Source organism: Nelumbo lutea, chromosome 1, assembly GCF_056320005.1.
Source record: "Nelumbo lutea isolate HS-2025 chromosome 1, American lotus-T2T, whole genome shotgun sequence".
In the NCBI taxonomy this organism is placed as follows: domain Eukaryota; kingdom Viridiplantae; phylum Streptophyta; class Magnoliopsida; order Proteales; family Nelumbonaceae; genus Nelumbo; species Nelumbo lutea.
In genome coordinates this window covers 135,772,121-135,787,190 of record NC_142684.1, presented here as the reverse complement: position 1 = coordinate 135,787,190, position 15,070 = coordinate 135,772,121, and the positions used below count along the sequence as shown (strand labels likewise).

The following is a 15,070-nucleotide window of genomic DNA, read 5'->3' as shown; positions in this document are numbered from 1 at the left end:
AAGAAATACAAGCACTTGAAAAGAATCAGACATGGACTATGGAGCCTTTGCCATTCGGAAAACGAGCCATAGGATGCAAATGGGTTTATCGAATCAAGTATAACGCTGATGGGACAGTGGAAAGATATAAAGCTCGTCTCGTGGTTTTTGAGAACAAGCAAGTTGAGTGAAATGATTATAATGAAACTTTTGCCCCAATTGCAAAAATGGTTACTGTCCGTACCTTCTTTGCAGTCGCAACAACTAGAAATTGGGAGCTTCATCAAATGGACGTACATAACGCATTCTTGCATGGTGATCTACATGAGGAAGTCTACATCCGAATGCCTTCGGGTTTTCAGTCAGATAAACCAGGTATGGTGTGTCCGTTGCGAAAATCTATGTACGGCTTGAAACAAGCGCCGAGATGTTGGTTTGCTAAATTAACCATATCCTTGAAGACATATGGGTTTCAGCAATCATGTTCAGATTACTCCCTCTTCACCTTTCGTTAGGACAGGGTGCATGTGCTTGTTCTCGTATATATGGATGATATTATCGTGTCAGGTAATGATTGTATGGCAATTCAAGTCTTCAAGAAATATTTGAGTGACTGCTTCCATATGAAAGACTTGGGATCATTGAAATATTTTTTGGGCATTGAAGTTGCCCGAAACTCAACAGGAATTTTTCTGTCACAACGAAAGCATGCTTTGGATATTATCTCTGAAGTTGGATTACTTGGTGCAAAACCTGCTCCTTTTCCTCTGAAGCAGAATCACAATCTCGCATTGATAGACGGGGCTCTCTTATCTAATCCTGAGCAATATAGATGCTTGGTGGGGAGGCTTATTTATCTCTCTGTCTGGGTGGTTTGTTATGCTTGGAAAATCGCCGATTTCCTGGAAAACTAAGAAACAACACACTGTGGCTTGTTCTTCACTGGAAGCAGAGTATCGGTCTATGGCCACGGCCACATGTGAATTGAAATAGTTGAAGGGATTGTTATTGGCTTTTGGAGTTACGCATTCAAACCCAATGCGTTTATATTGTGATAGTCAGACAGTCTTGCAGTTATATGTATGGTGTGATTCAGACTGGACGAGCTGCCCTTTGTCCCGACGTTCTCTGTCTGGGTGGTTTGTTATGCTTGGGAAATCGCCGATTTTCTGGAAAATTAAGAAACAACACACTATGGCTTGTTCTTCAATGGAAGCAGAGTATCGGTCTATGGCCACGACCACATGTGAATTGAAATGGCTGAAGGGATTGTTATTGGCTCTTGGAGTTACTTATTCAAACCCAATGCGTTTATATTGTGACAGTCAGGCAGCCTTGCATATTACCGCAAACCCAGTGTTTCATGAGCGTACGAAACATATTGAAGTTGATTGCCATTTTGTACGGGATGAGATTCAAAATGGTTGCATATGTCCTATTTATATGTCGATTACCGTTCAGTTGACTGACATTTTTACAAAGGCATTGGGTTGCAAAGAATTTAAGTACTTTCTCCGCAAATTGGGCATTCACAATCTGCATGCTCCAACTTGAAAGGGGGTGATGGGATTTCAATGGATTACAATTAGGATTCAGAATCTATGTTGTACTTGTAATTGAATCAGGAGTCTCCGATCCTTGTATACGTAGGAGACTCTCGAGTGTATATATTTGGGTATTGTTAGTGAATAAAACACGAAAGTAGAAAGCAGATAAGCTCTGGTTAGTGAATATCACTGACCCACTTATTTAAGGTAACATTATATTAATATTTATCTCCTAACTTTTCCGCAAAAGTAAAATTAACAAAATATTATGAAACAAAATTATTCTAATAATAACATTTTATGAATACAAATGATCAATTGTTTAACTTACATGCAAACCACTTTTTGATTAGAAATCAATCAGGAACTCAAGTGGCCATAGCTGTAGTGCAGTAGCGCTGATTCTATGAGCAGTATCCATCACTAAGAGACTTAATAAATTGACCAACTCATCAGGAAATTGATTTGTGCTTGTCTTAAAATATGTCATTACAGCTTAATGTGTTTCTAGGCAAGCTTTTCTAAGTACGCAGATCTGGTTTCAGCTGAAATTTGAGTTAATACAAGAGAACATGCCATGGCATTAATTAACTAAACCTCTACCGAAGGCCTCGTCATTGTTTGATTTAATGGTAAAATCTCAAACTGAAGAGAAAGTAAGAACAGCCACTCTGTGACAGGGATCAAACCATAGAGTTTCCAAAGAAAAAATAAAAAAAATGCTAAATGTTAGTCCATGCCCGTGTCCAGCTCCCAAGGTCAAAAGCAGGTCATTTACTTTGTTCTGGGGTTATTTGGGAAATTTCCATACTTAATTGTTTACGTGTAAAGCAGCAAGCATTTTCGAATATCTCTTCATATTTTTGCAGGTTAGTCTGTGAAATTGTATGAGATGGTAATATAATATAATAATATATAGTTCCGTATGGGAACCGTTGGGTTGGAATCTAAGAGAACACCTTTTTTTTTTTTTGTGTCACTGTCACAAGGAAAGGCTCAACAAAATGTAGTATTTAGAGTGAAAAAAATCCATCTTTTTCTTGTTTTTATTATTCAACTGAGAAATGATCATACCGGTCTGGTATATTCTCTTCTAACACTATGAATATGATAGTCTCCACTCTATATCTTTGTGTGTATCGTTGGACGTAAAAGCACTCAGAGACCTCCGCTTGAAGTCACTAACTAGAAAAGAGAGACAGAGAACGCAAGGACAAAGAAAGCTCAGTAGGTTAGCAGAGAAGTATCTTCTCTGCAGGTCTGCCATGGTTGGCTGGTTCCAAATGGAATGATGGATGGGATTTGGGGAGGGTATTGGCCTCTCTGAATTCCAAATACTTCCCTTTTCTTGGGTGGCCACTGTCTGTGATCAGCTTCTTTGGCGAAGAAAAAACGGGACGGGAGAAGGGAAAAAGAACGACGTAAAGCTATTGATCCAGCTCTGGGTCGAGCTTCTTTGATCACTTCGTTCTCTAGGCTGGGAATTCAAGCTTCTTTGAGTCTGCAGTTTGCTCGACTGTATTTACAGTTGGATTGGTTACCATTAGAACAGGTGCTGCTTTTACTTATTTTGCAACATTGACTTCGTTCTCTGCTTTTGCCTTTACTTTCTGGGTCTTTCTGAATCACTCTAATTTAGTTTTCTGGTGATACCAAAGGATTCAGCCATGTTTATCCCATGTTTTGGTTTACTTGGTGATCTTGATTCTTCCTTTCCTTTTTTCTTCTACTCAACTCTAAACGAAATAGTTCTGAAATTTGAGCTTTTTTTATATATATTTTTTCATCATGAGACTTCTTAAGGGTGAATTAAATTTGAAGACATAGTGATCACTATGTCTATGTCTTCAACATTAAACTCACGTAATTTGTTTATTCTGGAATTATAATAGTTGATCACTATGTCTTCACTCGACAAGAGGAAAAAGGAGCAGGGATGAATTTGAATTTCCTGGCATTTTTAATGTCGAGTTCCTTTTTTTTCCTCCCGCGGAGATAAAATTCTGGAATTGGTTGCCTAAGGATGTTATTTTTATTCATTCAAATAGGCATTAGGTGGAAAGCTATTTAACAGTTGACGTTAGATGTTAGGTGGAAAGAACTAAATCTTTCATGAAGAAAAACTTGATGCTCAATTCCTTCACTGGATTTAGGAAGGAGATTTTAATTGGTTGAGATTCTTTTTATGTCTTCTTGCTGACAAGCTTGAGAGCACGGGTCTGAGAACGACCATTTTATAAAAAAGCAAAAAAAAAAAAAATTCAAAGGTTTGGTCTGTATCCAGTCTACCCTCACAAGACCCCAATAACAGCACCATCATTAGGTAATGGCCCTTATTTTCCTATTGATCTAAACTGTCTTCTTAGATGTTGTTCTCTCTTCATACACTGGGAACCATGCAGACTGAAACCAAAAACAATTCAGTATTAGAGTCCTGTATTCCCAGATTGTTCTCTCTCTCCCTGTTCAGTGAATAGAATTAACATGCTTTTTTATTGCAGGTTTGGCAGCAGAGTTGAGTGAATTCAGCATCTTTTTCAACTCTTATCTAGTCAAGGTTGTTAAGATTTCCACTTGTGAACCTTCAAGTTATTTTGGTGGCTTGGCTGTAACGTGGCTCGAATCAAACTGGATATGTTCTCTATTGGTTGAGAGAATGCTTTTCTTTGGGCAAATCTCCTTTGGCATTAAAGTGTTTTGGTGTTTTTGAGGGCACATCTCCTATGTTGAGAAGCTATAGAGAACTTTAACTGTTGATGCAATAAATCTCAGGAGCAGTAGATTATTGATCTTTCAAGAAAGATCTTTGGCAGTACATGAGTACTTGAGAACACTAAGACTTCAGTTGGAATTATTTTTCTCAGGGAATTTGATAACAAACTTAAAAGATTCAGATCTGTTGGGAAAATCCCCTTTGGAAGTGATAACTTTTTAAAGCAAGTTTATCTGTTATTGGGCAGATCTCCTTTGGCATTTATTCTTGTGGTACTTCATTCCAGTACCTGCACAAACATCCTTCAGCAGTCAGTCCTTATGGCCACATAGCTAGGGGTGTTGGGCAAATCTCCTTTGGCAACTAGACCTGGTGGAAACTTTATCCCTGGTTGTTCAGAAAAACGTGCGCAACTGTCCTAGTGGAAAATCTCCTTTGCTAGTTGTTTCTTGAATATTTAACAGCAGCTGTTTGGAGAATCTCCATTTGCAGCTAATCCTTGTGGAGATCTCCGGTTGCTGGGCAAATCTTCTTTGGCACTTGGAATTTTCAAAACAAGGTTTTCTGTAGTGCACTACTGTTACTATTTCTCATTTGATGTTGAAGTTGAATACCAACTACAGATCCCTATTGCAGTCTATACAATACAATATCTGAAAGATTGGGCTTCAGGTGTTGCTGTTTAAATTTATTCAACAGTAAATTTGAAGGTGGTCCTCTCTCTCTCTCTCTCTCTCTCTCTCACATGTGCATTTATTTATCTTTACTTTGGCTTTTGTTTTAACCTTAGAACTCCTGAAGTGCATTTCATATATTTCCACGTTACAAAAGACTAGATGTATTTGGTTGATATCTACATTTTATTTTGCTTCATCTCTGTACAGAAGTTACTCTTCTAATTACATTACATGATCCTTCAACAAACATTCTCTTTCAATTGTTTGTCACCTTTATTCCTGGTTAGATATATCTGCTTTCTCATAAGTTATTCATTCAAGGAAAGCATCCTGTTATTGGATTGTGAGTGAAGAACTTGATGCTAACAAACACAGCTCCACTTATTAATGCCATGGAGGGATCTTGTGGCTGAACCACACCATCTGCCAGATATTGGACCTATTAGAGTGGCCATGTGCTCAACTCCATAATTCAAATCAGGCCTATACCCGAGCTTGTATTGGAACATTGGCAAGGCATTTTAGCTAACCTTTTTTAGGGTGGAGAGAGGAATTTGGAGACTCCTACTGAGGTCCAAACTAAGTTGCCACATGGAAGATCTGTAGGTCATTTAGGAAAGCTCACTAATGTCTCAACTAGCAAAGTAATTCCATATATATATATATGTATATATGTATATGTATATTTATATAGACGCTTATGTATATGCATAGGCACAGAAATTATACACAATTGATTTTTGAAATTAATCTCTGGTAAATTCTTTCAGGCATCTAAAAGATGGAAATTCTCCTTAGTGAGTCGGATTGTGAAAGCTTCAGTGAGAGTAGTGGCAGTGATTATCAAGATGACATTGAATCCATGTATGGTGGGAAGGCTCAGAGCATTTTATCAAACCTGGAGGAGAGCATTGAAAAGATTGATGATTTCCTTGCATTTGAAAGAGGATTTTTACATGGGGACATTGTATGCTCAGCAACCGATCCGTCTGGGCAGATGGGAAGAGTGATGGATGTGGATATGGTTGTGGATTTAGAAACTATTTGTGGTGAAGTTATAAAAAATGTAAACAGTAAGAACCTTCTAAGGATCCGCTCTTTCTCATCGGGAGACTATGTAGTTCATGGGCCATGGCTTGGAAGAGTTCACAAAGTAGTTGATCGGGTCACTATTGTATTTGATGATGGGGCAAAATGCGAGTTAACTGCAGCTGGTCCAGAAACTCTCCTACCTATGTCTTCCAACTTGCTTGATGATGCACAGTATCCTTATTATCCTGGTCAAAATGTCCGTGCTAGCTCTTCCACTATTTTCAAGACAGCAAAGTGGCTGTCTGGTGTATGGAAGGAAAACCGGTATGAAGGTACTGTGTGTCATGTGGAAGCAGGATTGGTATATGTTGATTGGGTTGCATCTGCTATTGTCGGTTATGACATGAATCTCCCTGCTCCTCCTTGTCAGCAGGATTCGAAGGACCTAACTTTATTGTCCTGCTTTCCTTATGCTAATTGGCAGCTGGGTGATTGGTGTTTACTTCCAGTTGATGATCAGAGGGGTACTCAGGAGCAGGTTTTTCTTAATTTTGATATTCAAAGTCTTACCAACTGGAGGAAAAGATTACAACAACAACAAATTGATCTCAATCTCTGTTTTCAAGAAATGTATGTTATCGTGAAGATAAAAACTAAAGTTGATGTCCTATGGCAGGATGGTAGCCACTCAATTGGCTTAGATTCACAGTCCTTGTTCCCAATAAACAGTGTTGATGATCATGAATTTTGGCCTGAACAACTTGTTCTTGAGAAGTGCACCAATGATGATTTACATGTTTCTAGTGGCCAAAGATTGGGTATTGTGAAAAGTGTGGATGCAAAGGAACGGACTGTGAATGTAAAATGGAGAACTCCATTTGTTCAAGCAATTGACTTGGGCATAGAGTGTGTTGAGGAGACTGTGAGTGCATATGAACTGATTGAGTATCCTGATTGCTCTTATTCCCACGGGGATGTTGTTTTCAAATTTAAAAAGAATAATATTCAAGCTGAAGGCATGAATGAAAATCATGACAATCACCTGAAAACTGACATGGAAAAGTGTTCTTTTCAGCTGTCAGGAGAGAGCCATCTTAAAAGTAAGGACAATATAGAGGATTGTGACCACTTCACTAATAATTGTTATCTATCCTGCATAGGAATAGTTACTGGGTTTTTCAATGGAAGCATTGAAGTGAGGTGGGCCAATGGTCTTACATCTAAGGTATGTAAATAAGTTCTTGTCATCTTTCTAAAACTGTATGCTTTACTTGTAGTTTAGATTTTCATGTGATGCAAGATGGTTGATGCATTTTCTTTTAATTTTGAATGAATGCCAGATCAGTGTAATATTAGTTTTCCTCTAAAAATATTGCTGGGTATATTGCTAGTGAGTTTCTTTCTTTCTTTCTTTCTTTTTTTTGCAGAATGGATCTCATAAGCAATTAATAACTTGACTTCATAGGGAATGGTAAACAAGAGATAATGGTTCTTAAAACAAAGTGTATATATGTGCATTCATGCCTAAAGGCCACTACCCAATGTTGGACCTAGCAATCTGGGGTTTTGGGTGGGGTAGGCTGGCTATGTCCTAACCTTTTGCATTTTTCTTCCACACAAAGTGGCAATCCTCAGACTCAAACTTGTGTTCTCACACATGCCAGCCCGAGATTTTACCATTACACCAGGCAATGGCCCCTATATGTGCATTACGTCTATATGTATTAATATTGTTTTTATATATACAGAGTGGATAACAGATGTTAAGTTCTGAAAGGTTATGGTCATGCAGGTTACAAGTAGAGAAGGGTTTTAGGATTTATTACAAGGTCTTAGGGATGATGGAATATGGCAATATGTTTTATTGTTGATCAAGAGGGTTTAGGAGTTCTAACATGGAGTTAGGGCGAAAAATTAAGGTTTAGCGTTTACAGCAAGGTTTATGGATGAATATAGATAAAATTTTGGGCCTGACCAAATATGAGGAATGAAGAGGGAAAATCAAGAAAATAGATCTTGATAGGTAAGATCTGGAACTGGTGAGCTGTTCTTGAAAGTCCAATTAGGAAGCCCGTTGGGGGTAATTCTTGAGGCCTGTAAAAAAGTTCAATTTCAAAGATCATAGAATCAGAAGGATAATCAACAGTCATTTTGTGGATATCTCCATGAATATGGATATTCTGCCATATTGTCTTTGTTGACTTGCACTTTAGCTGGCAGGGTTGCAGTTGTAGATTAGAAATCATTTTTTAATCCATCTTGCCATTTTCTTTTTCTTTTGATTTTTATGTATTTATAAGGAGCCTTTAACTGTGGGTTAAGGATCTGGTAAATTGTTTTCAGGTTGGGCCTTATGAAATTGTTGGAATTGAAAAATCTGAGGAATCAGAATCAGCTGCAACTCATGTGCCATATGATGGAGCTATTGAGGATAGTTTGAGTAAAGGCATGCTTGATCATGGCAAACAATCTTCGGAATTGAAAGAAAAGGTGAGGCCCAACAAAAATTCTTTCAGTCAGTAAGTCAGAATGTTTGTCTTATGTCTATGCACCCATATGCATGAACTTGATAAAATGAAAAAGTACTATTCATGCAGGTGCCAGAGAAGGCTTTTGAAGCTGTTGGTGAAGAATGCAAGAAAGATATATTTGAAACTAGTGTCTTTTCTTTTCTGCGAGCTGCTATTGGGTTTTTCTCAAATGTTGCTGCAAGTTTATTTGGTTCCTGTGGTTCCATTTCACTTTCAGGCTCAATGAGCTCCAGCCATTTTGGTGGTCTCATTGGGAAATGCAAACCTGATCTCAACAGGACACCTTTAGAAAACATGGCCAAATCAGGATCTCTCCATGAGAAAGAAGAGCTTAAATATTGCAATGTGAACATTGAGGGACGACCTTCAGTTGTGGACGATCTTCTGAAATTTAGAGAGACAAATTTGAAACAGAAGATAGAAAAGGATCAAGGGGAAAAAGGGTTAATTCAATCAGGCAGTGAGAATTTGGTACTTTTTAAGCAATTTGATATTGTAAGTAATTGCAAAGACCACCATTTTGTCAATGGTTCTGGAAAGGAATTGATATTGTCTCAGGTAAGATCCATCAATATATTTAGCTACACCAGTTATGGTTGTCATTCAAACCAGTCAAGATAAAATTGTGTTTTTTTCCTTAACAGATGAAAAAATGTTGGTTGAGAAAGGTACAGCAAGAGTGGAGCATTCTAGAGAAAGATCTTCCTGGTCAGTCCTTTTCCTTTTCTCCTGTTTGAGTTTGCATCACATTAAAAGCATTTTATCAAGTTATTTGCATTATTGCTAAATTGCTAGTCAAGATTGGTTTTCTGTATCATGTTATCTAGTAATGTGGTAGCACCACAGCTACATGATATGCTGATGCTCAATTGATGCTTTATTGTGTTGGTCCCGTGGCTCTTTTGAGTAAAGATACTGGTATTTGACCCTGATTGGTGTCCAGATTCTTGTCATTATCTTTATTCCTTGAAAACGTTCAAGATACATTCATGCAACATAAGATACATGAAAGAATACCATGCTTATTTTTGTAAAAGTTACAAAAAATTGTAACATATTGGGGCAGTAGGGGTGTCCTGATATGCTAAATACAAGGTATTTTGGGGTTTGATGATTTTCAGGGGGTAACCAGTAGGGGTGTCAATGGACCAGTTTTGGATTGGACCCCATCCAAACCAAAATTAACTTGGACAGATTGGATGGACCAAGAAGACATATTGGATTGGACCTGGTCCATCCGTAATGAATTTCTATTGGATTGAGCCAATATCTGGTCCATTGAAAGAAGATAAGAATATCAATGGACCAGGTTTGGGTTAGAATGAATCTAAATTAAAACAAATTTGAACAGATTGGACGGTCCAGACATTGAATTGGGCCGGTCCAAAATATTAATTGGACTGGATTGGGCCTGGTCCATTTGTAATGGACTTACATTGGACTGGATCGGATTGGACCAAATCCAGTCCAATTGACACCCCTAGTATCCAGGCCTAAGACTGACCCCCTATGAAAATTTGGAAAAAACTAAAAAAAAAAGAGGGACGTACTTTTTAAACACCCAATGTGCAAGTTCATGTGTATCGATACTTTGAACCTTGATTTTAGTTAAAGTTGGGTTACTTTATAGTATGAAAGATCGTCATATACTAAGAAGAATTGAAGAACAAAAATGTGGTCAGATATAAAGCAATTACTTACATGGATGATGTGATAATAAAAATGAAGAAGTTAATGTAATCAGTTGTAACGACTCTCCAATTTAGGCATAACAACTGAGAGATATTCATTGAACTTTCCTCTTGAGAACTTATGGCAATGACAAATAGTTTGCCATGGATCTGTTCTAGATATCTCAATGACATTTAACAGAGTAAACTTTTTAAAGAAATTTAAATATTAGTAATGTGCGTATCGTTAAACCATTATGAATATGGTAGCTTTTTTAACCTTTCTATGATAGGTATTGATTAGGAAACGGTAGTTGATCATTTCATAGAGAGAGTAACAATGAAAGAACGAAAAAAAAAAATCATTTATAATTTTATACATCTAAAACATTAGGAGATGATCTTGGATGGGAGAAGAGTGATTGTGTGTGTCTATATTTGATTAAGGGGGTGAGGCGAAATATCCTAGAGTCGGAAGCTCTTAACCAACACTTTCTGTTTCCTTCCGAGGTTCAAGGGGAGATACTCATGCTTGTTATGACTTTAAATGAAACTGTATTGAACACAAAACAAATTTAGCCGATCTTATACTTCATCATTTTTATTTGACTGAATTTTCACTGCTCTTTTTGCTCTAGATGAAATTACACAAACGTTTTCTATGTTGTATTTGTGCCATATATGGGGGTGACGTGGATCGAACACTAGGCCACTTGGTCTAAATGGCTCTGATACCATCTCAAAGAACCATTCAACCTAAAAGCTTAAGCTATTAGGTGAGGTCCTTGAATAGGCTGATATTCTCTAACAGGAATATATTGAGAAAGGGCTTTTTGAGAAAATATACTTTTCAACCTCAACAGATACAATCTATGTTCTCATTTATGAAGAAAGGACGGATCTTTTGACTGAACTTTCACTATACTTCTTTTTATCTTAGAAGTAACATCTTTTCACTATTCCTGTTTCTCTAGATGAAATTACACAAACGTTTTCTATGTTGTATACTTGTATTTGTGCCATATATGTATTTACTTACTATTGTGCTCTGCCATTTCTTGAATTGGAATATATTGAGAAAGGTTTTTTTTTTGTGCAAATATACTTCTTTTTCTCTTAGAAGTAATGACTTTTCAACCTCAACAGATACAATCTATGTTCGCATTTATGAAGAAAGGATGGATCTTTTGAGGGCGGCCATTGTTGGGGCACCTGGAACTCCATATCATGATGGCCTCTTCTTCTTTGACTTTTTCCTTCCTCCAGATTATCCCCATGAACCACCTGTAAGTGTGTCATTTTTTAGTATTTTCATTCAGTTTTATCATTGCATTGAAGCAATGACTACTTGCTTTGGCCTCTCTAGTTGAAGCAATTACTTGTCAGTGCCTAGGTGCTGATTAGATGACCAGAAAAAAGATGTATTTTAAATTTAAGAGATTGATGCAACCCATAAATAAGTTAAATAAAGATTGAAAATATGAAAAAAAGTTAAAATGATGATATTAAAGATTCAGTTTACAATCTTTGTTTTGCAAACATAATAGAAGTTAGGCTGGATATGCTAGGATGGAGAGTTATAGCCTTCTTTTTAAAAGAAAAAAATGCAACCATGTTTGTTGAACCCCTTGTTTGCGGCTACTCCATAGATTAAAGATTCAGTTTACAATCTTTGTTGAACCCCTTGTTTGTGGCTACTCCATAGAAGCACAGGGTTTTTCTTTTTGGTGGTATTGCACATTTCACATTAGTGGGGAATATGTAATACCACGGAGAGTCTGCATTTCTATGGATTTGATCTATGCCTCCATTTTTGAACTGATGCTTAGCAGCAAACAATTTGTTGGAACTTAGAAGAAAAAAGAACCTATTTTCCACTTAATTTTTTACCTTTTTCTATTTTATATGCCATCAACCAACCATGTTCAATAAAAAATACATGAAGCAATGGGGTACATACAAAAATAAAAGCATACACCATATTATTTTAAGTAATTGGAGATAGACACAAGCAAATAAAGCTAAAAAAAACTGTGATCAACTAGTCGACCTAGTCAATGCTAGTTATCCCAGGTGACTACAACATGAGTATACGTATTGTCCGACTAGTTAGTGAAGCATTAGTCTAGTCATCGACTGACTAGTTGGGCAACTAGTCAGCACTGATAATACTGGTTTGTCTCATTTTCTCGAGCAACTTACACACTTTCTTTGCAATTAAGTATGCACGTATTGTGAAGGCATGTAGGTTTAATTTGTATATTTGCAAACATGAATGTCCAATCTAAACGAAATTTTGTGCAGTTGGTGCACTACAATTCTGGAGGGCTTCGTCTCAACCCAAATCTGTATGAGTCAGGAAGGATCTGTCTCAGTCTCCTCAAGACATGGACAGGCACAGGCACAGAAGTATGGAATCCAGTAAACTCCACCATTCTTCAGGTCCTCCTTTCCCTCCAGGCACTTGTACTTAATGAGAAGCCATACTTCAATGAGGCGGGATATGATAAACATATAGGAAGAGCTGAGGGAGAGAAAAATTCTGTTACATATAATGAGAATGCTTTCCTTCTCTCTTGCAAGTCCATGCTATACGTTCTACGAAACCCACCCATGGTACGATAAAGTATCCATTCTTAAATCTTGGTATTATAACTCTTTCTTCATAAGTATCACAAAAAAGTTGAACAGGATCAGTTTTATTTATTAATTTTTATCTGATCCAGCATTTTGAGGCCCTGGTGGAAGAGCACTTCCGAGGTCGCTCACGCTCCATTCTCCTCACTTGCAAGGAATATATGGAAGGTTGCCCAGTTGGCTGTGCATTTGGACGTGGAGTGGCTGAGCAAGAAACTCAAAGGCGCAGTTCCACAGGTTTCAGGATCATGCTAGCAAAGATTTTCCCCCAACTTGTTAAGAGTTTTACAAACAAGGGATTCGATTGCAGCCAATTCATTGATCCAGGGAATGGTGTGGAAAAATAAGTATGTAATCATTAAGGTACTTGTCGTAGACATATCTAAGATGCTAAAGGTTGTACTTTCTGTACTCGTGTACCTTAGTTCCAAAAGAATTCTGGAAAAAGAGAGAGAAAAGAAGTTATGCATGGTTGACAAAGAATAAAGATAGCTGTTATGTCTCTGCCCACTCAACCAGCAAAGAAAAATGTATTCATTTTTATTACTGAGGTTTGTTGCATACTTGCATATGCTGAATTAATTAAGTAAATTACCAAGAAGAACATGGTGATGTAACTGTCTTGCATAATGGTCTGTTGATTACTTTATGGGTGTTGAGGGACGATTATTTAACTCAACGGGAGATGTAACTATGTTGCTTGATGGCTTGTTAGTAGATTAATGATATTATTTTGGATGTTTTTATGTTTTTCTGTGGCTTCCAATGACAGTAAGAAACAATAAAATGCTAATGTTTGAGAAATATTGGTGCATTGAAACCACATTTCAACTTTGAAGAAAGAGGAAATTTGATCATCTGGCCTCTGGGACCATGATGAACCCCAGTCCTTCACCTTGCCTTAGATTTTGGCGATGACAAGGGACCATGGCCTCAGAAGTCGGCCCCTCCTACTCCTAGGCTCTAGCAATTCTTCTTAATTATGCGTCCCTTAGTGTTTTCAACCCATTGTTGATTTGGTTGGTTGAACCGTTTGAACCATCATCTGGTCAAGATTTTTGGTCCGGTTCTAGTAAAACCTAGAAATTTAGTCCAAAACCATTGACCCATTAAAAAATAATCCAATCCAAGTGGTTGGACCATTAACCCATTCAACCTGGTGACCACGTCATGGGTTACACATTTGTGTATGCAAATTGAATCAAATTGCAAATTTTAATATTTTGTACAAATAAAAAATTAAAAACTGAATTGAAGGCATAAATTAAATCTATATATACGTATTGCTGATGTGGTATGGTCTGACCCATTTAATTTGGATGGTTGAACCAGTGACCCATGACCCAGAGGCAAAAATGGTTTAACCTCCGGGTCAGTTTTTAAAACATTGGTGTCAACATTCTGTGTTAGAAGAGTATCGGATCTAAGGACCCTCTAGCTTTACAAAAGTATATAAGAGGCCATGAGTCCATGGCTGCTCCCTTGAGAATATGGGGCCGGCCTTATGGTGTCGGAGGAACCTGTAGGAATCAGAGAGATGTCATCATGGTGTAATGTGTCCCAACTATGGTCACTTGACTGTTTAAACCCGTATCTGGTAGCAAAGGATTTAGCTTGAGTGGGTGGGAACTAGGAATGTGGGATAAGTAGCGCTTGTGTATGTATTCTTTGTGTGTTAACTAAAAGCATTAGAGGTGAAAGTTAGGCCAGGTTTAGGTCAGGTTGAGATCAAGCTTAACCCAACCAGTTTTGGAACCCCAAGCCAAATTCTAATCCAATCTGATGACTTTGGGCTGGGTTGGGATCAGATTGGCCAAATTGCTTCACCTCTTTTAGTTGATATCTTCTTGTTTTTTGGACTTAATATCAAGTTTAATTCACTTTAGCATTATTTATATGATAATGGAAAAACTATAATAATGCTCGGATACCAACTCGACGCTAGAAAAATTTTCATAAATGGGGCTGAGGAAAGAGATGCAAGGGATAAGTCAAAAAGGGAAGCTTGCCACTCTAAGAAATCTACAAAAGAGATAAAGAGCAATGAGATAAGAGCAAGATAAAACCTGTTAATGGTGAGTCCCTATGGAAAAAAGTATGTGGAAGAATAAGAATGACAATTCTTCAAAACAAATCCACTCCTAATCATATCCTCCTGGATAGGATAAGAATGACAATTGAGTTAGAAAGCAAAAAACCTTACACCCCCTAGTCAGGAAAAAAAAAAAACATTCTAATTCCATGGAAACATATGGATCAGGGCTCCCTTAGGTTATGTTTGGTT

The 15,070-nt window shown here is 37.4% G+C and overlaps 1 protein-coding gene across 1 annotated transcript; it reads left to right on the top strand.

The window, feature by feature from the left end:
* The first annotated feature begins 2,528 nt into the window (after window positions 1-2,528).
* On the top strand, window positions 2,529-13,403 carry LOC148877771 (putative ubiquitin-conjugating enzyme E2 24). The gene is made up of 9 exons (XM_088943705.1): window positions 2,529-3,078; window positions 4,028-4,949; window positions 5,687-7,173; window positions 8,292-8,438; window positions 8,546-9,037; window positions 9,124-9,187; window positions 11,296-11,435; window positions 12,454-12,765; window positions 12,876-13,403. The coding sequence occupies exons 3-9, from the start codon at window positions 5,698-5,700 to the stop codon at window positions 13,131-13,133; spliced, it is 2,889 nt and encodes a 962-aa protein (XP_088799831.1). The 5' UTR covers window positions 2,529-3,078; window positions 4,028-4,949; window positions 5,687-5,697; the 3' UTR covers window positions 13,134-13,403.
* The last annotated feature ends 1,667 nt before the right edge of the window (window positions 13,404-15,070 follow it).